The following is a 25798-nucleotide window of genomic DNA, read 5'->3' as shown; positions in this document are numbered from 1 at the left end:
AAGTAAAATGCTGAATGATAAAGTTGCATGTTTGATGATGAATAAAGTGAAATGATGAATGATAAATGGTAATGTTGAATGATAAATACAGTTAAATGTCTAATGTTAAATAAATGTTGAATGATAAAGTTAAATGTTTAATGTTAAATAAATGTTGAACGCCGACTGCAACAGCATCACTAATTAATGGAGAAATGTAAACTCCATGGATATTAAGTCCAATCAGAAGTTAATTAATGGATAAACACAAAAAAATGAACATGAAATGATGAACATGAAATGTAGAGATCTTAGAAACATGATTTACATCCCACTACATTAGGCTCTTATAGTTTGCTTCCCAAATGGCACCCTATTCCCCAGAGTGCACAACTTTTAACCAGGTCCCTGGTCTAAAGTAGTGCACTACATAGGGAATAGGGATTTGGGATGCAGGGCACAGTAGTTAATTTTTTGAATCCAGCTATAATCTGTCATAGTTTATTTCTGATGCCATGTTGAGACCCATGGGGTTTAGGTTAGCATAATTACCATGACTTCTTGGACAACAATTAAACAATGTAATTATTCTCCAGCCTGCGCTGTACATCTAGTGATGATTAACTGACATATACTGTTGAACACCACTATCTCATACTGGATCCATTTATAATCACCACTTTACAATGTGTGTGTGTGTGTGTGTGTGTGTGTGTGTGTGTGTGTGTGTGTGTGTGTGTGTGTGTGTGTGTGTGTGTGTGTGTGTGTGTGTGTGAGTGTGTCTATGATCAGTCATCATGTGATGGGGATTGATTGTTAACCGCCATCAGATTTATGTGCACCCTGGTGATGTTAAATCACTGAGAGTTATGTCCCTGGTGTTGTTAAATCACTGAGAGTTATGTCCCTGGTGATGTTAAATCACTGAGAGTTATGTCCCTGGTGATGTTAAATCACAGAGATCATGTCCCTGGTGATGTTAAATCACTGAGAGTTATGTCCCTGGTGATGTTAAATCACTGAGAGTTATGTCCCTGGTGATGTTAAATCACAGAGTTATGTCCCTGGTGTTGTTAAATCACTGAGAGTTATGTCCCTGGTGATGTTAAATCACTGAGAGTTACAGTGCATTTGGAAAGTATTCAGACTCCTCCACTATTTTCACATTTCGTTGAGTTTCATGCTTATTCTAAAACCAATTAAATCGTTTTTTCCCCCCTCATCAATATACACACAATACCCCATAATGACAAAGGAAAAAACGTTTTTTTTACATTTTTGGAAATGTATTAAAAATAAAAAACGGAAATATAACATTCACAAAGGTATTCAGATCCTTTACTCAGTACATTGTTGAATGACATTTGGCAGCAATTACAGCCTCGAGTCTTCTTGGGTAGGATGCTACAAGCTTGGGGAGTTTCTCCCATTCTTCTCTGCAGATCCTCTCAAGCTCTGTCAGGTTGGATGGGGAGGGTCGCTGCACAGCTATTTTCAGGTCTCTCCAAAGATATTCCATCAGGTTCAAGTCCGGGCCTCTCAAAGACATTCAGAGACTTGTCCCGAAGCCACTCCTGCGTTGTCTTGGCTGTGTGCTTAGGGTCGTTGTCCTGTTGGAAGGTGAACCTTCACCCAAGTCTGAGGTCCTAAGCGCTCTCGCGCAGGTTTTCATCAAGAATCTGTTCGTACTTTGCCCCATTCATCTTTCCCTCGATCCTGACTAGTCTCCCAGTCCCTGCCACTGAAAAACATCCGCACAGCATTATGCTGTGGACCAAAAGGCTCCGTAACAGCTTCTACCCCCAAGCCATAAGACTACTGAACAATTAATCAAATGGCCACTGGACTATATACATTGACACCCCCCTCTGCCCATTTGTTTTGTACACTGCTGACTCCTCACTGTTTATTATCTATGCATAGTTACTTCACCCCGACCTACATGAACAAACTACCTCAACTAACCTGTCACCCTGCACACTGACTCGGTACCGGTACCCGCTGTATATAGCCTCGTTACTGTTATTTTGTGTTATTTTTTATTTTTTTACTTTAGTTTATTTGGTAAATATTTGCTTAACTCTTCTTGAACTGCACAGTTGGTTAAGGGCTTGTAAGTAAGCATTTCATGGTAAGGTCTACATTTGTATTCGGCGCATGTGACAAATAAAGTTTGATTTGATTTGCTGCCACCACCATGCTTCACCGTAAGGATTGTGCCAGGTTTCCTCCTGAAGTGATGCTTGTCATTCAGGACAAAGAGTTCAATCTTGATTTCATCAGACCAGAGAATCTTGTTTCTCATGGTCTGAGAGTCCTTTAGGTGCCTTTTGGCAAACTCCAAGCAGGCTGTCATGTGGCTTTTACTGAGGAATGGCTTCGGTCTGGCCACTCTACCATAAAAACCTGATTGGTGGAGTGCTGCAGAGATGGTTGTCTACCATCTCCACAGAGGAACTGTGAGGGTTCTTGGTCACCCCCCTGACAAAGGCCCTTCTCCCCCAATTGCTCAATTTGGCCGGGCGGCCAGCTTTAGAATGATGGAGGCCACTGTGTTCTTGGGGACCTTCAATGCTACAGATATTTTTTGGTACCCTTTCCCAGATCTGTGCCTCGACACAATCCTGTCTCGGAGCTCTACAGACAATCCACTCGACCTCATGGCATGGTTTTTGCTTTGACAATGACTGTCAACTGTGGGACCTTATATAGACAGTTGAGTGACCAATCAATTAAATTTAGCACAGGTGGACTCCAATCAAGTTGTAGAAACATCTCAAGGATGATTCATGGAAACAGGATGCATCTGAGCTCAATTTCGAGTCTCATAGCAAAGGATCTGAATACTTATGTCAATAAGGTATTTCAGTTTTTTATTTGTAATAGATGTGCACAAATTTCTAAAAACCTGTTTTCGCTTTGTCATTATGGGGTATTGTGTGTAGATCGATGAGGAAAAAATGATTCAATACTTTTTAGAATAAGACTGTAACGTAACAAAATGTGGGAAAAGTCAAGTGGTCTGAATACTTTCTGAATGCACTGTATGTCCATGGGATCTTACAAGAATTGAGAGTTATGTCCCTGGGATCTTAAAATACTCGGGATATTGTTATTTCTCCAGCTGAAGAGTTACAGTAGTAGATAACTCCCTTCTAATCAATACAATAACATGGAAGTCTTGATCTTAGACAAATTATAAGTCTTAGTTTTACTGCCTTTTATTTCCCATCTCCTCATATCAAACATCATGAATACATCTTGCCAGCTGTGGCATTTAAGATATGAGAGGAGCTTTCTGGCCTCCTAAATGTTAATTAAATTATATAATTTGGGTCGAGCCATGAAAAAAAAGCCAACTGCAATTTCTATGATTAGGTTTAGCAGAAATGGAGTGTGATGCCGTGCTGGATTTTATTCATCTTGGCTTTGAAGAAGAACACTAAGTAGGTGGCTTATATCGGCTGTCCCAAATGGCAACCTATTCCCTATGTAGTGTACTACTTTTGGCCAGAGGCTATATGTCTGTGTCCCAAATGGCACCCTATTCTGTATGTAGTGCACTATATAGGGGATAGGGTGCCATTGGGGAAGCAGCCATAGGGAAGTAATTCTTCCATTAAGATCCCCTCCCACATTTCCTCAGCCAAGACCCTGGTTGAGCCATGAATTAACCAAATGATCCTAGTGTGGGAGGAACACCTTCCCTGGACCATACAGTATAGTGATCTCTCTCTCTCTGTCTGTATCTCTCTCTTTTTCTTTAAGCCTCTTCTTTCCTCTCCTCCTCCTCTCCCTTTCTCTCGCTCTCCCCCTTTCTCTCTCTCGCTCTCCCCCCTTTCTCTCTCTCGCTCTCTCTCCCTCTCTCTCTCTCCCTCCTTTCTCTCTGTCTCTCTCACTTTCTTCCCGAGTCCTGAGGGGTCCATCAGCATCAGAGCTGAGATACAGGAAGATGGCAACCGTCTGATTATGACCTTGGAACATCACAGTTATATTTGACATCCTTCAGCTTTGTCTCTGTGTTCCTTTTCCATTTTTAACTATGATCTTGGGTTAGGTACAGGCAGCCCTTTCAGTGTGCCACTCAGTGTCTGTCTCCTCTCTCCGTCTCCCATCTTTTACTTTATGTCAGTCTGACTGTCTCTACTCTTCTTCAAAAAGTTATTCTTCCTCTTGTCAAGACGCTGTGTTCTGAAGAGCTGGGAGTATGTTTGTGTGTGTGTGTGTGTGTCTGTATGTGCTGCTATCTTACATAACGTGTCAGGGTGACGGGAGATTCAAAGGCCTCCCAGATCAAAGAGCACAGATCGCCCTGAAGTACTGAGGAGACCTCAAACACTAACTGAAGTACTGAGGGGACCTCAAACACTAACTGAAGTACTGAGGGGACCTCAAACACTAACTGAAGTACTGAGGAGACCTCAAACACTAACTGAAGTACTGAGGAGACCTCAAACACTAACTGAAGTACTGAGGGGACCTCAAACACTTTAACTGAAGTACTGAGGGGACCTCAAACACTAACTGAAGTACTGAGGAAACCTCAAACACTAACTGAAGTACTGAGGAGACCTCAAACACTAACTGAAGTACTGAGGGGACCTCAAACACTAACTGAAGTACTGAGGAAACCTCAAACACTTTAACTGAAGTACTGAGGGGACCTCAAACACTAACTGAAGTACTGAGGGGACATCAAACACTAACTGAAGTACTGAGGAAACCTCAAACACTAACTGAAGTACTGAGGAGACCTCAAACACTAACTGAAGTACTGAGGAGACCTCAAACACTAACTGAAGTACTGATGTGTCCTCACTAACTTTACCTACAGTAGGTGGATATAGGATCCAGTCATTAGTGTACCAACCCAACACTTCAATTCTGTCCTTCTGTAGACACCTTTCTTCCTCTCTCGTTGTCTGTCTGTCTCCCTCCCTCAAGAAGTCAAAAGGACCTGTACATTGCTGACCTAAGTCCCCTAAAAACAGAATCTCTATGTGGACGATAATTGGGTCTATCCTAATTATGCCCGTTCCATTTCCCAGTTTCCCCTCGTTAAGAACCTCGTTAGTCCTCAATGTCATACGACGCTGCTGATACTGATTAATCTGACCGATATCACATCCTGAACATTACAATGTGGAAACATGATAACATCACTGATATCGCTGGTGAGTGCATTGGATTATACACAGGGGCTTGGCACAGTGCCAAACATGCCATCTAGAATGCATTTAACCATTGACATCATTTAGCTCATTTGCATGATCAGGGATGCATGGTTATGATGTACAAGCACCTCCTCTTAAAGCCATACCGCTTGAGCCTGTTTGACAAACATCACCATTCACCTTGAACCTGAAAGACAATGGAGCACTCAGTAGTCAACAGTGTGGAGGTGATGTTATAGAAGGGAAAGGGGGATACCTAGTCATCTGTACAACTGAATGTATTCAACTGAAATATGTCTTCCTCATTTAACCCAACCCCTGTGAATCAGAGAGGTGCTGGGGGGCTGCCTTAATCGACATCCACGTCATCGACGCCCGGGGATCAGATGTTGTTGGGAGTTAACTGCCTTGCTCAAGGGGAGAACGGCAGATTGTTCCACCTTGCCGGCACAGGGATTCGAACCAGTTACTTTTTGGTTACTGGCCCAACGCTCTTAACCACCAGGGGATATGGTGTAATATGAGACAAGCCCATGGATGTGGAGTAAAACCTAATGGTGATGTGTCAGATTGAACCTGTCCATCACTGTCTGCAACTAGGAAGTCCAAGCGGTTTAATTGATGGAGGTAGATCCTTATCGCCATGGGAACAGTCATGGCAGCCGTATTGACATGTTTTGCCACCCTCGAGGCCCGACGCTCATTTATATGGGAATTCTCACTCACACAAGCATGCACACACACACACACACACACAGATCTCTACCTCCAATCTCTCCCTAGCAGGCAGACATCTGCATTGACTTTACAGAGCTTTAGAACGTTACAGGTGTGTCCAAGGAAAATCAATAGCTAGTGCACAATAAAGTGAACCCAGGTGTAAATTAGCACACTAGGGAATCAGAGAACCGTGTACTCTCACTGTCAGAGGGGATCATTTACTATTACTTAGTCTAACACACTGAATAATGTGTGTTTTAAGATATAGACTATCATTTGTTTGAGTTGAACGAGATGTGAAGTGAATGCCCCACAGAAATAGCTGAGGATCACATTCAATGAATCAAACATGGTTGTTAAATGGATTGTTTGCCCTGCATGCTACAGCTACGTTGTAGTCGTCATCACTATACCATGTCTGTATAGATGAACGTCTTCTAGATAGATAGGAGATTAGAAACAGGCTGCATGAAAACATGTCAACAAGCAAACAAACAGATGAAAAAAACCCTGTTGTCATGTCTCTGTGTTACCATACTCTTCTACAACCCAGAACCACTTCCCTCCACAGTGGATATCCCCGTTTCTTCCCCTGCCTCTTCTCCTCCGTCCCTTCATTCATCCCTCCATCTATCCGTCCCTTCCTCCCAGGGCTATTGATGGAAGGCCAGGCCTGCTGAATGCGCCTCTCCCTGGACGCTGGCTGGGTCGCTGGCAGCACGGAGGACACAACACAATGTTCTTATCTTCTCTCTCTCCCCCTGTCCTCTCCTCTCCCTAACCTCTTTCCTCACCTCTCCTCTTCCTGTCTCCCCTCCCGCTCTCTCCCTCCCTCCTCTCTCTCCTCTTCCAGTCTCCCCTCCTGCTCTCTCTCTCTCCCCTCCCTCCATTCTCCCTCCTCTCCTCTTCCAGTCTCTCCTCCTGCTCTCTCTCTCTCCCTCCCTCCATCTCCCTCCTCTCCTCTTCCAGTCTCCCATCCTGCTCTCTCTCTCCCTCCTCTCCTCTTCCCGCTCTCTCCCTCCCTCTCCTCTTCCTGTCTCCCCTCCCGCTCTCTCTCTCTCCCTCCCTCCCTCCCCCCTCCTCCTCCTCCTCTCTTCTCCCACTAGTATGGCAGGTAATTGCAGTCTGTGGGGGGACAGGTGCTCTCACAATAGAACCCCAGTGTCCAGGCTGCCTCCTTTCAAGAGCCATGTAATTACCTAATTGAAAAGCTCACAGGCGAGACAGAGGGAGACACACGGGAGACGGTGGGAGAGAGAGGGAGCGTGGAGGAGAGAGAGAGCGATAAGGTCGCTGGATGGAGAAGAGCATAGGCTGCTTCTCTGTTGATCCAGAACCACCACCCCTCCTCCTCTTAACTCCGATCACAACAGAGGTAAACATTGTTGAGGAGGGATGGAGCGTGGGATGAATGGAGATGGGGGATTGTAATGACAAATGTGTTGTTAAACGATGAGGATGGTCACGGAAGAGTGAAACACAAAAGAGGCGTGGGGTCACTCCATTTCTGATGTCACTGCTCTTTGTCACCACAACACTTCTGTTGTGTTCACTTGACGAGGGCCCTATTGAGTCGGATGGAGAGAGATATGGAGAGAGGCTGTCACAGTCTTCTTTAAAGAGCTCCTCCTTTTTATTCTATACCCCGTCTGTCCCTCACACACAGTTTCCACAAACTGAATGTTGAGTTGCCTTGAGGGGAGGGAGAGCGGTACGGCAACGTTCTGTGCTGGTGTTCTGTAAAGGCCTTGTTATATTTGATTCTATGTCTGTCCTACATAAACTATTCTGCTTTGAGCGGCACCTGAGGAGAACTGATGGCTTCTATAACATAGATGTAGAGGAGTATAGATGTGAACATTGGTTCTGTTGACTCTCGTAGGTTTGTGTTTTCACTGTACAAAGAGATCCACAAACTACCTTGAAGACTAAAAACATTGAAAAGCCCTATTTGGCTGAAAGTTTGGAGCTTTTGAAGAAAGTTGAAAGCTTTGAAACAAGGACGTGAGAGCTTATTCTCCCTTTGTCCTTGGGTGTAATTCTACCGCTCATAGTCAGGTGCCATTTTTACTTCTGTTTGTCTTTGTATCAGACGTCTGTGGTTCTTGGTTCAAACGAGAGGAAAGATATTTCCCAAGGCTAGCATATTTAACTACCGCAGACTCAAGCTGGTTCCATTTAATGTTTGAGGCAAGACATTTTATAATAATTGTCCTCTCTGGAAAGACAGATGTCTTACTCGCTTTTTTGATTTGCAACAGGCACCGGAATCTTTAAATATTGTGAAAATACTTGACGACTTCATTCACAAAGTTATGTGAGTCACGGGAGCCATACGCTGAATGATGGGGAAAGAGGCAGTAACACTGTTAGATGTAAAAGCATGTTGCCACTATAATCACTGAACGCAATGACAACATAATCAGAGTGGCGTTAATGAGGCCCCGTTGATTACAGTACCAGTCTCAATATCAGGAGGAAGCTGACATCACCATCTAGTTGAAGACCAAGCCATCAACCGACATGGAAATAAGCAACAGATACAGTGTGTCCCAAATGGCACCCTATTCCCTATATACTGCACTACTTTAGACGAGGCGCATATGCCTCTGGTCAAAAGTACATGCACATAGGGAATAGGGTGCAATTTGGGACTTACATGTATCTATGAAGGAAACTCTCTCTCTCCCTTCGTTAGTTTTATCTCCATCTCTAATCCCTGTCCCTAATAGCTGGGACATGTAGAATCCATTTCCTCACGTAGATCTAGAGATGGCATATGACAAGTACTTAAAATGCTATGTGCGGAAGTCATCCTATCAAATATGTTACATTTACTTCACAGCCAAGGGAGTCGAGTAGGGTGGGAAGGATGAGAGGGGGGGGTTGGCATGGAGGGAGGGACAGAGGGGGGTAGGGAGGGAAGGAGGGAGTTGGCATGGAGGGACAGAAGAAGGGAAGCTGGTAGCCTGTCCTCTTCATGAGCCTCTGTCCTCAATGATCAATTGACAAATATTGACAAAATGTCCCTCTGACATCATTCATATTAATCCTGTCTTTAAGCCTTTCTGACAGCCTACTCTGATTAGACACTTGGCATCTAATCATAGCATATGCTCCTGGGTAGGTACATGTATATCCCTTTTATCAACATTGTAATTACAGATTTAGTTGTTAACTTCAGGATCGGTGTCCACCCCACGGGACGGTTGAGCTAACGTAGTCTAATGTGATTAGCATGAGGTTGTAAGTAACATTTCCCAGGACAAAGACATATCTGATATTGGCAGAAAGCTTAAATTGTTGTTAATCTAACTGCACAGTCCAATTTACAGTAGCTATTACAGTGAAATAATAGCATGCTATTGTTTGAGGAGAGTGCACAGTTTTGAACTTGAAAAGGCACATTTGGGCAGTCTTGACACAAAATTTGGAACATAAATGCAATGGTTCATTGGATCAGTCTACAACTTTGCACATACACTGCTGCCATCTAGTGGCCAAAATCCAAATTGCACCTGGGCTGGAATAATACATAATGGCCTTTCTCTTGCATTTCAAAGATGGCACAAAAAATATTTAAAAAATGGTTGTTTTTTTCTTTGTATTAGCTTTAACCAGATCTAATGTGCTTTATACTTCTATATTCCTTTCACATTTCCACAAACTTCAAAGTTCTTCCTTTCAAATGGTGTCAAGAATATGCATATCCTTGCTTCAGGGCCTGAGCTACAGGCAGTTAGATTTGGATCCTTTTACAGATTGTAAGTACAATGTAACAAATGTAAATTTTCTCTTACATTTTTTTGTATTGATTTCCTAATTTATCCTGGTAGCCTATTGTCTACAAAGGTTGTATAGTAATTATAAAGGTTACACTCTACAGGGTTTCATTTTACATGAAGTTGCTTGTTCCTAATTACAATACATCCTATGTAACTACATTGTTCAGACATTACACTTGATTCATTATAGCCTTTGAGCCAGGTCATAGAAACAAACATGACAGGTTAGCTGATGACAGGGTTAGATGACGATAGGGTTAGCTGACGACAGGGTTAGCTGACGACAGGGTTAGCTGATGACAGGGTAAGCTGATGACAGGGTAAGCTGATGACAGGGTTAGATGACGACAGGGTTGGCTGACGACAGGGTTGGCTGACGACAGGGTTAGACTGATGACGACAGGGTGAGCTGACGACGGGGTTAGATGACGACAGGGTTAGATGACGACGGGGTTAGATGACGACGGGGTTAGATGACGACGGGGTTAGATGACGACGGGGTTCGATGACGACGGGGTTCGATGACGACAGGGTTAGATGACGACAGGGTTAGATGACGACAGGGTTAGATGACGACAGGGTTAGATGACGACAGGGTTAGATGACGACACGGTTAGATGACGACAGGGTTAGCTGATGACAGGGTTAGATGATGACAGGGTTAGCTGATGACAGGGTTAGATGACGACACGGTTAGCTGATGACAGGGTTAGCTGATGACAGGGTAAGCTGATGACAGGGTAAGCTGATGACAGGGTTAGCTGATGACAGGGTTAGATGACGACAGGGTAAGCTGATGACAGGGTTAGCTGATGATCAGGGTAAGCTGATGATCAGGGTAAGCTGATGACAGGGTTAGCTGATGACAGGGTTAGATGATGACAGTGCATTGTTACAATTGTTGTTACAATTGTTGTTACCAGGTCCTAGTCTATTTATCAACATGGTATTACATGTGGATTCAATGGTAATGGAACCTTACATGCAGTTATATGTAACAAGGTCAGATTTAGGTTTAAGTTATTAACATGGTAATTCACGGATTACTTTCAAACGTGTGATTACAAAACATTACTTACATTGTGGAACAGGAACAATAACATCAGTAGTTACACATGTGGAATAACCTTCAGCAAGTGAATGTGTAATTACACATTCCTTATTCCAATTGTGGAATAAGTGATTCCATAACAACCCTATGACCGTGTAATGACAGTAGTTCCATAGGTTTTACCATGTCATTAAGTTATTACTGTGTTAGCGACATAGTAATAGGGGAAACTTCATGTAAAGTGTTAACAAGGTTGGTAATGTTTTAGAAGATTTAAGTATCACAGCCTTGTCCTTTCCTGCTGTTCTATTTTCCACCTCATGGTCTCTCCGTCCCTCTGTATTCTTCACCTTCTTTTCTCATCCCTTCATCTCTATATAACTCTCAAGCTGCAGAATAATAGACAACCTCTTGTTGAGATAACCAAGGCTTCCACAGGACAAACTCGTTACCTTGTCAACCATTGAAAAGAAATAGGTTTATTTTGGATGGATAATAACACACACACGTACTTCCCTCTACTAGAACATTGACCAGCGGTACTGACTGCTTGAGGTCATGAATTTATCTGAACCAGCTCCATCCCTAACCCCTGGCCAGAAATGAAATCAGAGTTATTTATGAGGATATAAAACTTAAGACTTTCAGGGAAGTAAAAACGAGCTGATAGAAAATATTGAATTTCTAACATTGTGCTGAAGCCCCTCCCATTGTCTTCATCCCCTGGGAACGAGGAAGTTACTTGGTACGTTTGACCACAAAGGTCAATCAAAGTCATTGATAAGCTCTTATAGATGAAGTGATAAATGAAGCTCTGTCACGTTATGAATCAGACTAACACCACAGCAGTAAAGGGATGGGTTACATACAAAATGGCACTGCCTGGTTAGAGGGTTGGAATAGTAACCGAAAGGTTTCTGGATCAAATCCCTGAGCTGACAAGGTAAAAATCTGTCGTTCTGCCCCTGAGCAAGGCAGTTAACCCACTGTTCCCCTGAACAAGGCAGTTAACCCACTGTTCCCCTGAACAAGGCAGTTAACCCAGTGTTTCCCTGAACAAGGCAGTTAACCCACTGTTCCCCTGAACAAGGCAGTTAACCCACTGTTCCCCTGAACAAGGCAGTTAACCCACTGTTCCCCTGAACAAGGCAGTTAACCCACTGTTCCCCTGAACAAGGCAGTTAACCCACTGTTCCCCTGAACAAGGCAGTTAACCCACTGTTTCCCTGAGCAAGGCAGTTAACCCACTGTTCCCCTGAACAAGGCAGTTAACCCACTGTTCCCCTGAACAAGGCAGTTAACCCACTGTTCCCCTGAACAAGGCAGTTAACCCACTGTTCCCCTGAACAAGGCAGTTAACCCACTGTTCCCTGAACAAGGCAGTTAACCCACTGTTCCCCTGAACAAGGCAGTTAACCCACTGTTCCCCTGAACAAGGCAGTATTCCCCAGTTGCCGAAGACCTGGATGTTGATTAAGGCAGCCCTCCTCACCTCTCTGATTCAGAGGGGTTGGGTTAAATGAGGAAGACACATTTCAGTTGAATGCAGGGTACACCCCTTTCCCTTCCCTTTCTATTCCCCATTTAGTGCACTTCAATTCACCTCACTACCATTCGCCAGGGCCCATAGCACAGCCCATAGGAACTTGCTCAAAAGTAGTGCACTACATAGGAATAGGGTGGCATTTGGGATGGACCCATGAATATATAGATGGGAAGGTGCATTACACTATAACACCATTCAATATTGCCAATGCCATGGCAGTAGAGACGGGCCCTACAGCGTTATGTTAACGGTCCATCAGTTCCACTTTATGAGCAGCTCAAAGCAGAGACAGACACCAGGGCCCCAGATGGCCAGGTCATAGGGTATTTACTGTTATATTGATCTGTGAGGAGCAGCTACAGAAACATGCCATCAATCTAAGTCCCTGACCTTCGCAGAATAAATGAAAAAGATGCTGAGTATCAGTGGAAATCTGATCATCTAATAAGGAACGGTGCGGGAGGTTAGGAGTTTGTTCCATGGTTTGCTTGAAGTTGAGGTGATATGACACAATCAACGGAGACAATAGCCAAGCCGCATGCCAAGCACAAGTTCACAAGAGTTATTAGGGCGATGGCAGGGAATATCAGGCAGGGAATATTAATATTGACATAGTGAATAGTTGTAAAATACTACCTCCACTACGTAGCTGTTAACTGTAGGGACAATCATAAAGTATTTATACTTGATTTATTGACAGATTGACTCCCATCTAAACTGCACAGGCAGCACCACATAACATTATTGCTGCATAGATATTTTGATGGCATACATTTTGTAAACTGTGTATATTTGTTCCACATTTAGTCATGAATCCCCCTCAATGTAATTGGTGAACCCGACAGTCTCTCCTCTAGTCCAGCTAACTGCTGTTCATGATGCAGAAATGCTGCCATCTGGTGGCAAGCTATCAAATTGTGTACTACTGGATTTAATTTAACAGAATACATTACTGTTGGTTAAGATACAGTGACAGACATATACAAAAAGGTGCGTGCTACCTTTCTGGTACAAAATATACTGCATTTACCTGTTTATACATAAAGTAAACATTAGGAAGACATGTATTGTAAAAATGACTAAACATTTTCAAGATCATTTTATGACAGACAGAAGGAAGTTATTTGTTTTGACGGTCAATGTTTCCAATATACGTTCAACAGTGCAAAAAACTTTGGTATTAGCTATAAACACAACGCAAAATAATGTACAATTTGTCGTCTGAACAATAAATGAAAACTGACTGACTGCAGAACAAAGTGCTTCTTCAAAGACAACGTCCCAGCATGTTTTAAGGATGGAATTGCCCAAACCACCAAAGTAATAAAGACTTTAAGAAATGTATGAAAAATATGTATGAAACAGATCAGTGCAGAAAGTATGGACGGCTTCTTCCATACCACATCTAATAAAAATTTCACAAAGAATATAACATACAAAGAGAAGTACTGGTTGTAACTATTTCTGAAGTAAACAAATTGACACAAAAACTAAAAACATCCAGAACTCACATTAATACGCATCTTGTTCCACTTATCTTAATATATAAAGGGGAATGACTGGCATTAAAAAAAGTGCATTTTTGATAAAGCAAACTCCAAAATAGCTTCCGGTCTGTGCCTTCTTCTTCTCCCATGGCACTATGCTGTTCACATTATGGCAGAAGGCTCAGAGTAGCTCTTTGTCAATAGGAGAGGTACCATTTAGCTTAGAAAGGCTGATTGAGTTTAGTCATGTTCTGCAGGCCGGATAAGACCATTGTGGCAAATTCTCCAATATGGATAGCAAGGCCTCTTGAATACAGCAGACAGCACTATTAAAGAAGAGCCTCATCAGCATTGGAAATGCCATATAGCCTACTATACAGATGACTATGACCAGAGAAACGCTGAACAGGATATGGGGTCTGTAGTGATGACAGCGGTGTCATTCTTCACACACAGCATGTATCTCCAGCATATGAAGTCACCAACGTCCATGTAGTCTCTTCCTCCCGAGTGGCGCAGCGGTCTAAGACACTGCATCTCGATGCTAGAGGCGTCACTACAGACCCTGGTTTGATCCCGGGCTGTATCACAACCGGCCGTGATCAGGAGTCCCATAGGGTGGCCCGCAACTGGCCCAGCGTCGTCCGGGTTAGGGGAGGGTTGGGCCGGGGTAGGCAGTCATTGTAAAATAAGAATTTGTTCTTAATTGACTTGCCTAGTTAAATAAAAATATATAAATAAATTCCTTCCACCATGTAGCTGTAGACACTGTAGGTGCCAAGTAGTCATGAAACAGAAGACGACGAAATGAAACAGAGTAGGCACTAGCTCAACTTGTCCAATAAGAAACACCCATTTTAGTTTTCCGTTGCAAAAGGTTTTGCTACAGTGTGCTCTAATGAACAGTACCCAGGCTACCATCTCTGACCATGACAACACTATAGGACAGCATAGAGGCCCAGGACATCAGACTACCGTCCATGTGGACGCTGAGCATCTCTGTTGACGTTGGCCAGGCTGTGAGCCAGTCTCTTAGTAAACAGAACATGTGATTTACCACAGTATGAACGGGTAGTCTTCAACAGCTCTTCTTCCAGTGGGACCAGCAGAGAGCTCACAGGATCCTCCCTAAATGAGTACTGAGAAATAGAACATTCTGTTACCAAACAGGCACTACATGTGAAGTCCACAGTTCTAGATATCTACTACAGCTGTGGCCAGAAATTCATTACATTTTAGTCATTTGGCAGAAGCTCTTATACAGAGCAACTTACAATCAGTACAATTCACATCATTGCATGCTTTTAATGTGTGATCAAATAGACGGGTAGTGAAACATGTTTTAATAGTTGTATGAAGCCTAAGAAACGGCCAACCTTTCTTTTCAGTGGAATAAATGTCCATGAAGCTGCTGAGGTGATGTAGAGAGATAAAAGCCTCAACATGGTTAAATCCCACCTTATTATCCTCCTCAGTCCAACTACAGATTACACAATCAGTCTTCTCCTCTTCCCAATAATGGAAGTACCTTTACAGCACTCACAGGAAATCAAAGGGGATTACTATTTTACGTCCTCTCGTTTGGTTTAGTCCCTGATATTGGGTTACTAAAAGTTAAGCCCTCCCCACCGGTCATAAAGCTCCATTTCCAATGTGTGTGTTGTTTTTATGAGGATGACGGAGCACTGTGCCAGTGGAGACAGCCTCTACATGTACCATCAGCACTAAAACTTTACTGCTCTTTCCTGGGCCTTGGTTTAACTGTGGCTTTAATACTCTCAGATATTATGTATGAGGTGTGTGTGTGTGTGTCAGATGTACTAAGAGGCAAGGACGCAATATTGACCAGGCATCTTTCTGATGGACGCTCGATCCTTAGTTATAGGAAAGCAATACAAACCTGGACATTGCTGATGTCATTAAACAAATGCCCAGTGTAGTCGATATCATTAAAACAACTGTGATCAGTTAGAACACATCCTTATGAGGAAATCTGTTTCACTCAACACTGAAACTTGTGGAGATCTGCATAGAAGTGGTCTGGATGCACAAACAACCATTTCCTTACACACCTAATACACAATCAATGAAAAACAAGTTGTTTTCCCATCTGGAAACCCTGATCTGTGATCGTTTAGTTTACCTGTCGTATGGCATCGTAGACGGCCCAGAAGGCGGGCTGAAATATTGCTCTGTGATTGTTTAGCCTACCTGTCGTATGGCGTCGTAGACCTTTGATCGTTTAGCCTACCTGTCGTTTGGCGTCGTAGATCTGTGATCGTTTAGCCAACCTGATATATGGCGTCGTAGACCTTTGATCGTTTAGTTTACCTGTCGTATGGCGTCGTAGATCTTTGATCGTTTAGTTTACCTGTCGTATGGCGTCGTAGATCTTTGATCGTTTAGTTTACCTGTCGTATGGCGTCGTAGATCTTTGATCGTTTAGTTTACCTGTCGTATGGCGTCGTAGATCTTTGATCGTTTAGTTTACCTGTCGTATGGCGTCGTAGATCTTTGATCGTTTAGTTTACCTGTCGTATGGCGTCGTAGATCTTTGATCGTTTAGTTTACCTGTCGTATGGCGTCGTAGATCTTTGATCGTTTAGTTTACCTGTCGTATGGCGTCGTAGATCTTTGATCGTTTAGTTTACCTGTCGTATGGCGTCGTAGATCTTTGATCGTTTAGTTTACCTGTCGTATGGCGTTGTAGATCTGTGATCATTTAGTTTACCTGTCGTATGGCGTCGTAGATCTGTGATCGTTTAGTTTACCTGTCGTATGGCGTCGTAGATCTTTGATCGTTTAGTTTACCTGTCGTATGGCGTCGTAGATCTGTGATCGTTTAGTTTACCTGTCGTATGGCGTCGTAGACCTTTGATCGTTTAGCCTACCTGTCGTTTGGCGTCGTAGATCTGTGATCGTTTAGTTTACCTGTCGTATGGCGTCGTAGATCTTTGATCGTTTAGTTTACCTGTCGTATGGCGTCGTAGATCTTTGATCGTTTAGTTTACCTGTCGTATGGCGTCGTAGATCTGTGATCGTTTAGTTTACCTGTCGTATGGCGTCGTAGATCTTTGATCGTTTAGTTTACCTGTCGTATGGCGTCGTAGACGGCCCTGAAGGCAGGCTGTTTGAGGTCATGGTACACTCCTCTGTTCCCGTGCAGGATAAAGATACCCTCCTCCTCCGCGGAGCCACAGTTACTGCCGTAGATACAGTGGTCTGGACGGTAGTTCCAGTGGCAGGGAACTTCCAACAGACACTCTGGAGGGGAGAGACAAAGGCTAGTTTAGAGGGGCACCAATCCAATACTTCTGGTTGTCTTATCGCCCTGGAGCTTAGTTGATTATCTCGACACACACCTTATTACCCAGGTAAACAATAAGGCAAGACAATACACTGCTGCCCTGCAGGGCTGAAACTGGGATACCTGCCACAACTATTACATTTAAAAGGTTCATGTTTCTAATCAAATCTAATTTTATTTGTCACGTGCCGAGTACAACAGGTGTAGACCATACAGTAAAAAGAAGCTACTAACAATGCATATAACCAACAATGCATTAAAAAAAGTGTTAAGTAAAAATAGAAAATAAAAGTGACAAATAATTCAACTGCAGCAGTAAAATCATATTGAATGGTGTGTTAAACAGCTATGTGTTGAGAGTTGAGTCTCACCAGGGTTGTGATGGAAGACGTTTCTACTATAACAACCATATACACTGTCTATATGTCATGTGACTCATCATGTGGTGTAATAAGGAAGGTACTGAGCTGAGAGTCTCACCAGGGTTGTGATGGAAGACGTTTCTACTATAACAACCATATACACTGTCTATATGTCATGTGACTCATCATGTGGTGTAATAAGGAAGGTACTGAGCTGTGAGTCTCACCAGGGTTGTGATGGAAGACGTTTCTACTATAACAACCATATACACTGTCTATATGTCATGTGACTCATCATGTGGTGTAATAAGGAAGGTACTGAGCTGTGAGTCTCACCAGGGTTGTGATGGAAGACGTTTCTACTTTTACAACCATATACACTGTCTATATGTCATGTGACTCATCATGTGGTGTAATAAGGAAGGTACTGAGCTGAGAGTCTCACCAGGGTTGTGATGGAAGACGTTTCTACTATAACAACCATATACACTGTCTATATGTCATGTGACTCATCATGTGGTGTAATAAGGAAGGTACTGAGCTGAGAGTCTCACCAGGGTTGTGATGGAAGACGTTTCTACTATAACAACCATATACACTGTCTATATGTCATGTGACTCATCATGTGGTGTAATAAGGAAGGTACTGAGCTGAGAGTCTCACCAGGGTTGTGATGGAAGACGTTTCTACTATAACAACCATATACACTGTCTATATGTCATGTGACTCATCATGTGGTGTAATAAGGAAGGTACTGAGCTGTGAGTCTCACCAGGGTTGTGATGGAAGACGTTTCTACTATAACAACCATATACACTGTCTATATGTCATGTGACTCATCATGTGGTGTAATAAGGAAGGTACTGAGCTGAGAGTCTCACCAGGGTTGTGATGGAAGACGTTTCTACTATAACAACCATATACACTGTCTATATGTCATGTGACTCATCATGTGGTGTAATAAGGAAGGTACTGAGCTGAGAGTCTCACCAGGGTTGTGATGGAAGACGTTTCTACTATAACAACCATATACACTGTCTATATGTCATGTGACTCATCATGTGGTGTAATAAGGAAGGTACTGAGCTGTGAGTCTCACCAGGGTTGTGATGGAAGACGTTTCTACTATAACAACCATATACACTGTCTATATGTCATGTGACTCATCATGTGGTGTAATAAGGAAGGTACTGAGCTGTGAGTCTCACCAGGGTTGTGATGGAAGATGATGTTGAGCAGGTCCTGGTCTCCCCAGGTCATGTTTAGTTTATATTTCTGCAGTAGGGGCATCAGCAGCTCCTCCCACCTCAGACCCACTGACGTCATGTCATTCTGATCACACAGAACAGGACAGAGTGTGTTACATTGTGGAAGTGGAAAATCGAAGAGCCTGTGCAAACATCTTTATGAGTTTTGTTTGTCATTCATTCAACAGGGATACAATTATTGTAGAAAATCTCGATTCTCCCATCTCTGGATGACATTATATCTGACTGTATTGCAATGGTGACCTCTGCTGGTAGAAGTTTATATTACCTTGAAGTGTGTGGCCCTGATGCGTGTCATGTTCATGAGCATGACTCCAGAGTTGATGCCCGTCCTGCCATAGTAGGGGTGGCGGGCGAAGCGGCTGTACCAGGCGATGCGTGGCTCCTCGTGCTCCGGCGCCATGGCGGCCAGCTGGCTAGCGTTGAAGTGAGCTAGCAGGGACCACAGAGCGTCGACAGGCTGGAGGAACAAGATGTCCGAGTCCACGTAGACTAGAGAATCCACCTCCTTTAGGATGAGCTGGGGGACAGAAACAGAGGTCAGAGGCCAAGAACAAGATGTCTGAGTCCACCTCCTTTAGGATCAACTGAAGACAAGAGAGAATCAGAAAACAGACAATCCAGTTAGTGTACATATTTATAGTAACACTTTTACAGTCACTCCAAGATATTATTTTGAGGCACTGGAAACCATCATCATGCTAATATTTAATTAAACTAAATAGAATTTCTCCAGCTATGAAACTCACAGGTAGGAAGAGTCTCTGAGAAGCACATGGTTTGAAGAGCTTCTTCCACTCTCCAGCATTCTCATGGGGAAAGGTGATGGGGTACAGAGTGTAGTTAAACCTGGAGCGGAACGAACTTGGCCACGACTCTAACTAAACACAGAACAAAGCAAACAGACAAGTGTTATTTCACAGAGGTTTTAAAAAGAGGTAAAAACTCAAAAGTTTATAGACAAGATAGATAACCTCTAGGCCACGTGTTAAACTCATTCCACGGAGGGCTGAGTGGCTGCAGGTTCTCCCTCCTCCCTTGTACTTGACTGATGAATTAAGGTCACTAATTAGTAAGGAACTCCCCTCAGCTGGTTGTCTAGAGCTTATTTGAAAGGAAAAAACCTGCAAGAGCTGGGACCTCCATGGAATTAGTTTTACGCCCCGGGTCTAGGTTATACATGGACCATACCAAACATTAGGAACACATTCAGAATATTGAGTTGCACCAACAAGGGATCATAGCTTTAACAGGTGACATCAACATGGGATCATAGCTTTAACAGGTGACATCAACAAGGGATCATAGCTTTAACAGGTGACACCAACAAGGGATCATAGCTTTAACAGGTGACATCAACAAGGGATCATAGCTTTAACAGGTGACATCAACAAGGGATCATAGCTTTAACAGGTGACACCAACAAGGGATCATAGCTTTAACAGGTGACACCAACAAGGGATCATAGCTTTAACAGGTGACACCAACAAGGGATCATAGCTTTAACAGGTGACACCAACAAGGGATCATAGCTTTAACAGGTGACATCAACAAGGGATCATAGCTTTAACAGGTGACATCAACAAGGGATCATAGCTTTAACAGGTGACACCAACAAGGGATCATAGCTTTAACAGGTGACACCAACAAGGGATCATAGCTTTAACAGGTGACACCAACAAGGGATCATAGCTTTAACAGGTGACACCAACAAGGGATCATAGCTTTAACAGGTGACACCAACAAGGGATCATAGCTTTAACAGGTGACACCAACAAGGGATCATAGCTTTAACAGGTGACACCAACAAGGGATCATAGCTTTAACAGGTGACACCAACAAGGGATCATAGATTTCACCTGGATTCACCTGGTCAGTCTATGTCATGGAAAGAGCAGTGTTCATAGTGTTTCCTACTCTGTGTGTATCATGTACACCGGACCAAATGGGACTTTATTGAAGCCTATATTCTAGAGTTGTGATGTAGATGCTATTACATTATCATATTAGGGCATGTGATATTACAACGTCATTGTCACAATCACACCTCATTACTACCACATTATTATGCCTCCAATCACAGGCTTTAGGACTAGTAGTGCATCCAGTCCAACTCACAGCTTCTATAAAGCTGGCGTGCAGCTGGTCTTCAGCGAAGATGTGTAGGCACAGTGGTTTGATGCTGAGCATAACAGCAGACTTCAGCATGGTGAGAGTCTCCTCTAGTCTCTGTCCGCAGGCCACTACAGCCAGGTGCATGGGTGCAGCTGTCCAAACACGGCCCTCTGCTTCCCTCATGATGTACCTGCAAATAAACAGAAGTATGCTAGAGTTAAATCAAAGTTTGTTTCATTTAAAAGGTTAAAACCTTTGTCAATGATTTGTGCCAGGTTCACCAACTGGTTCAGACACGTCGCTGAACGCTGTTCTGCTCTTCCAAACCTGGAGGGGGGCATGCTTGTAGACTTCTCTTGCCAGTCGAACAGCTCTTTGCCCTGTCATTCCCCTTCTCTCTCCCAACTTCCAAGTCTCATATCTAAAGTCAATATTTGACAGGGCCAGAGAGGATTTGAAAAGGCTATTCTTCTTCTCTCATCACACAGCAAACCAGATGCCCGTCACCACCAGCTAAACCTAATAGCTGATAGAGATCCCTTGCTTGACTGAAGAGAGAAAGCAGTAAGGTTAGCATTTAAAAGTTGTTGTAGGACAGAAGAGAAGGGGGTGTGTTCATCTAGGCAACCTGATTCTCTTGTTTGTCATTCACACTAGTTTGTTGACTGTAACAAACTGTTAAAGGCCATAAGCGCCCGTTAAATTGCACATCCTGTTGCTTAGCAATCCAGCAGAGACCACTGAAGTTGGCCAACAGAGATTTAACTTCCATTTCAACAACTGCAATCTGTTTTCCGATTATTATTATTCCGTGCTCCGTTTCTGGTGTAGACTACTGACTGATGCCCACATGTGTTGTCAAGACATCTGTAACTAGTATTTATGTAACTAGGCAAGTCAGTTAAGAATACATTCGTATTTACTAGTAGGTCAGCCAGCACCACCCCAACGGGTTGGTCGAAAGGGTGACGGACAACCAATCAGCTATGAAAATAAAGAGGTGTCACTCTTTATGTTGTGGAAATCTCTCAAAAGTCAAGTCACGAAGAAATATATGTTATTGAACCTAATTCGACCAGTCAACTTTCCCGCAAAAAAAACCCCCGTATTTTCTTTATTACAGGTTCATCCATGCTATATTGAGCTTGTTTTGCTATATTTACATGTATTTGCGAGTCTTTGATCCTAATCCTTTGATCCTAATGTAGTTGTTTGGGCTGGAACTGAAGTACAGTGTCCATGACCATAGTGAAAGTGGGAAGGATGCAAGAAGTTAGAGGAATTGTTACAATTTGTCTTGTCACTGTATATTTGTTTCACAAAGAGGCAACTTGATGAAAAACCCGTTCATCTGATACTATCGTGGAGAAGACATCTGTCAACGGTGCACATTCCAATACATTACTTGCAGAGGAAATTATTTTTCCACCAAGAAAGTTATGCATTCATTTTGTTTCAAGCCTTTTGAAGTGTATTACAATCTAGCTATATAATAAGCAGTGTAACTATTACCTAGTGTACCAGTGTTGATCGCCTGGGCCTGTTTCGTCCGGCCCTCGCCTGGTTTCTTGTCCAATGTCGCTTCGCTGAGAGGCCGCGGCTCGATGGAGGAAAGTCTTCCGACCCAGTCCTCCTCCGACCGACAGATCTGAATAAAATAGTTTACTATAGACGTACAAGGCCGAGAACACGGCAAACAACATGCACACGAGGAATGCACGAATGTAACGCCGCATTATTAAAAGTAAAAGCGCTTTCAAAAGTCAGTCATGGCACAGAACGAAGCTGGCTACCACCATTCACACCGTTCTGTGAGAACCATTGGGGGAAGGGAGGAGTGTAAATAACAGTGAATCCCTTCCCCGGTCTGTGTGTGACTCTGAGAAGTAGGCTACACAATAAATATGCTTTTCAAAACCACATTCATGAGGAAATATCAGAGCATCCTTCTGATATTACTTTTATGTTTTAATTGTAGGCCTATAATAAACGAAACGTTATTGTATTTGATGTGGGTTAGAGGTTATCCACTAGATGACGCTATCGGTAGGTAAAAACGCTGGCTTTTCATCCTTGATAGCCGCCGGAGTGGGCCAGACAAAGGATAGGTCTACTCTACCTACCGCGCCTTCAGAAAGTATTCACACCACCTTTTCCACATTTTGTTGTGTTACAACCTGAATTTAAAATTGATTAAATGTAGATTTTGTGTCACTGGCCTACACACAATACCCCACAATGTCAAAGTAGAATTTAAAAAAATGTATGCTAAAATGTCTTGAGTCAATAAGTATTCAACCACCCTGTTATGGCAAGCCTAAATAAGTTCAGGAGTAAAAATGTATTTAACAAGTCACATAATAAGTTGCATGGACTCACTCTGTGTGCAATAACAATGTTTAACATGACTTTTGAATGACTTCCTCATTTCTGAACCCCACACAAACAATTATCTGAAAGTTCCCTCAGTCGAGCAGTGAATTTCAAACACAGATTCAACCATAAAGTTTAGGGAGGTTTTCCAATGCCTCACAAAGAAGGGCACCTATTGGTAGATGGGTAAAAATAAAATAAAAAAAACAGAAATGTAATATCCCTTTGAGCATGATGAAGTTATTAATTACACTTTGGATGGTGTATCAATACACCTAGTCACTACAAAGATGTAGGCGTCCTTCCTAACTCAGTTGCCAGAGAGGAAGGAAGGTGATTCTAACATGTACTGACTCAGGGGGTTGAATACTTATCTAGATCATTGACAAAAAAAAATACAATTTCATCCATTTTAATCCCACTTTGTAACAAAATGAGGAAAAAGTCAAGGTGTGTGAATACTGTACATGCCAATTGTGTCAGTTAAACACTGTGGCTAGAATTGCTTTCACTACTTACCCATTATTGGTCACCATCCAAACATACGTTCCCTAGAACCCTGGTTCATATCCAGGACAAGCCGTTAAAGTCTAGAACCCTGTTGTTATAGAAACATGGACAACAGACAGAAAGCAGAACTCTTTTCCAATACATAATGCCATTATTTATATCTTTCTTTATAGACATTGAACCATGTAATCAACCAAGTTGTCCATACATTTCTAAACAGCAAAGCTTGGTAGAAACAAAACAAATTATAGAAAATGTAACAGTGAATGTTGTGATACAGTACCATTTGAGGTGGTGTTAAAACGGACACAATTCAAAAACAGACGTTGTTTTGAAGAATATTTTCTCATGAATGATAAAACCACACCAGGTCCCGGCTGATGTGAGTCAATGACAATACAATTCAGTCTCCAACACATTCAATCAATAAATGACACTTTACAACTGAGAGACAAGTACCAAAAGAGAACCCATAGGTTTTCAATCCTCTCCGCATGTACCTCATGTTTTCTTCCATAATGCAACACAAACTGAAGAACTCTGAACCATAATCATCATGTCACGACAGTTCTCATTGGACAGGAGGTTGAATGTCCCGATGTTGACATGGATACTAACACTGACGTGATGTTATAACACATTAAAACAGAGCTGTACAATAGGCTAAGATCAGCTAAATGTAATGACATTACTTCATGTTTAGAACACAGGTTTCAAAAAATAGTTTTTAAAAAGTCAGTTAAATTGACCTAAAGTTAATCAGAGAAATTTCATTAAAACAAGACTTCAGATTGTGGTGTTTTTTTGTCCAAAAGCAAACCACAACTCAAGGTTGGTAGTAGTAGTGCTAGCTATAACCTGTAGCTGCTAAATGTGTTGATCTAGCTGTAACCTGTAGCTGCTAAATGTGTTGATCTAGCTGAAACCTGTAGCTGCTAAATGTGTTGATCTAGCTATAACCTGTAGCTGCTAAATGTGTTGATCTAGCTGTAACCTGTAGCTGCTAAATGTGTTGATCTAGCTATAACCTGTAGCTGCTAAATGTGTTGATCTAACTATAACCTGTAGCTTCTAAATGTGTTGATCTAGCAGTAACCTGTAGCTGCTAAATGTGTTGATCTAGCTGAAACCTGTAGCTGCTAAATGTGTTGATCTAACTATAACCTGTAGCTGCTAAATGTGTTGATCTAGCAGTAACCTGTAGCTGCTAAATGTGTTGATCTAGCTGAAACCTGTAGCTGCTAAATGTGTTGATCTAGCTATAACCTGTAGCTGCTAAATGTGTTGATCTAGCTGTAACCTGTAGCTGCTAAATGTGTTGATCTAGCTATAACCTGTAGCTGCTAAATGTGTTGATCTAGCTATAACCTGTAGCTGCTAAATGTGTTGATCTAGCTATAACCTGTAGCTAGTACTACAGTAAATGTGCAAGTCCAGAGATAACATTACATATCCGAGTTGAGGACAGAGGAGTGAGGTTAGAGTGGCCTATGTTAAGCCATGAGTAGTCATATCCAGGGTCTAGGGGTCAGGGGTCCAGGCCAAGGTCTAGGGGATCCAGGCCAAGGTCTAGGGGTCGGGGATCCAGGCCAAGGTCTAGGGGTCGGGGATCCAGGCCAAGGTCTAGGGGTCGGGGATCCAGGGCAAGGTCCAGGAGTCGGGTGTCCAGGCCAAGGTCCAGGGGTTGGGGATCCAGGTCAAGGTCTAGGGGTTGGGGATCCAGGTCAAGGTCTAGGGGTTGGGGATCCAGATCAAGATCTAGGGGTTGGGGATCCAGGTCAAGATCTAGGGGTTGGGGATCCAGATCAAGGTCTAGGGGTTGGGGATCCAGGTCAAGATCTAGGAGTTGGGGATCCAGGTCAAGATCTAGGGGTTGGGGATCCAGACCAAGGTCTAGGGGTTGGGGGTCCAGACCAAGTATTGGGGATCCAGGTCAAGATCTAGGGGTTGGGGATCCAGACCAAGGTCTAGGGGTTGGGGATCCAGGTCAAGATCTAGGGGTTGGGGATCCAGGTCAAGATCTAGGGGTTGGGGATCCAGGTCAAGATCTAGGGGTTGGGGATCAAGGCCAAGGTCTAGGGGTTGGAGGTCCAGGCCAAGGGGGTCCAGGCCAAGATCTAG

The 25798-nt window shown here is 43.0% G+C and overlaps 1 protein-coding gene across 2 annotated transcripts; it reads right to left on the bottom strand.

Annotated features, from left to right (window-relative positions):
* Positions 1-12928: 12928 nt before the first annotated feature.
* On the bottom strand, positions 12929-25580 carry LOC106609794 (glucoside xylosyltransferase 1). 2 transcript variants are annotated; one of them, XM_045713788.1, is made up of 9 exons: positions 25080-25580; positions 23687-25045; positions 22307-22442; positions 20798-20984; positions 19429-19560; positions 18948-19199; positions 18620-18743; positions 16834-17006; positions 12929-14881 (listed from the first exon to the last, which is right to left on the bottom strand). In XM_045713788.1, the coding sequence occupies exons 2-9, from the start codon at positions 23688-23690 to the stop codon at positions 14714-14716; spliced, it is 1176 nt and encodes a 391-aa protein (XP_045569744.1). In that variant the 5' UTR covers positions 23691-25045; positions 25080-25580; the 3' UTR covers positions 12929-14713. The 2 variants fall into 2 exon arrangements, with proteins under 2 accessions (XP_045569744.1, XP_014064285.1); XM_014208810.2 differs by lacking the exons at positions 23687-25045; positions 25080-25580 and having other exon boundaries at positions 22307-22770.
* Positions 25581-25798: the final 218 nt, after the last annotated feature.

This window comes from Salmo salar, unplaced genomic scaffold (genome assembly GCF_905237065.1).
Source record: "Salmo salar unplaced genomic scaffold, Ssal_v3.1, whole genome shotgun sequence".
Taxonomy (NCBI): domain Eukaryota; kingdom Metazoa; phylum Chordata; class Actinopteri; order Salmoniformes; family Salmonidae; genus Salmo; species Salmo salar.
This window is presented reverse-complemented; position numbering and strand designations above follow the sequence as displayed.

Coding starts and splice junctions, on each gene's coding strand:
- LOC106609794 (XM_014208810.2), bottom strand. CDS start 22,530: ATGCGGCGTTACATTCGTGCATTCCTCGTGTGCATGTTGTTTGCCGTG. Junction 17,007..18,619: donor CATCTTCCATCACAACCCTG/GTGAGACTCACA, acceptor TCTCCCCTCCAG/AGTGTCTGTTGGAAGTTCCC. Junction 14,882..16,833: donor TCTACGACGCCATACGACAG/GTAAACTAAACG, acceptor TCTATTTCTCAG/TACTCATTTAGGGAGGATCC.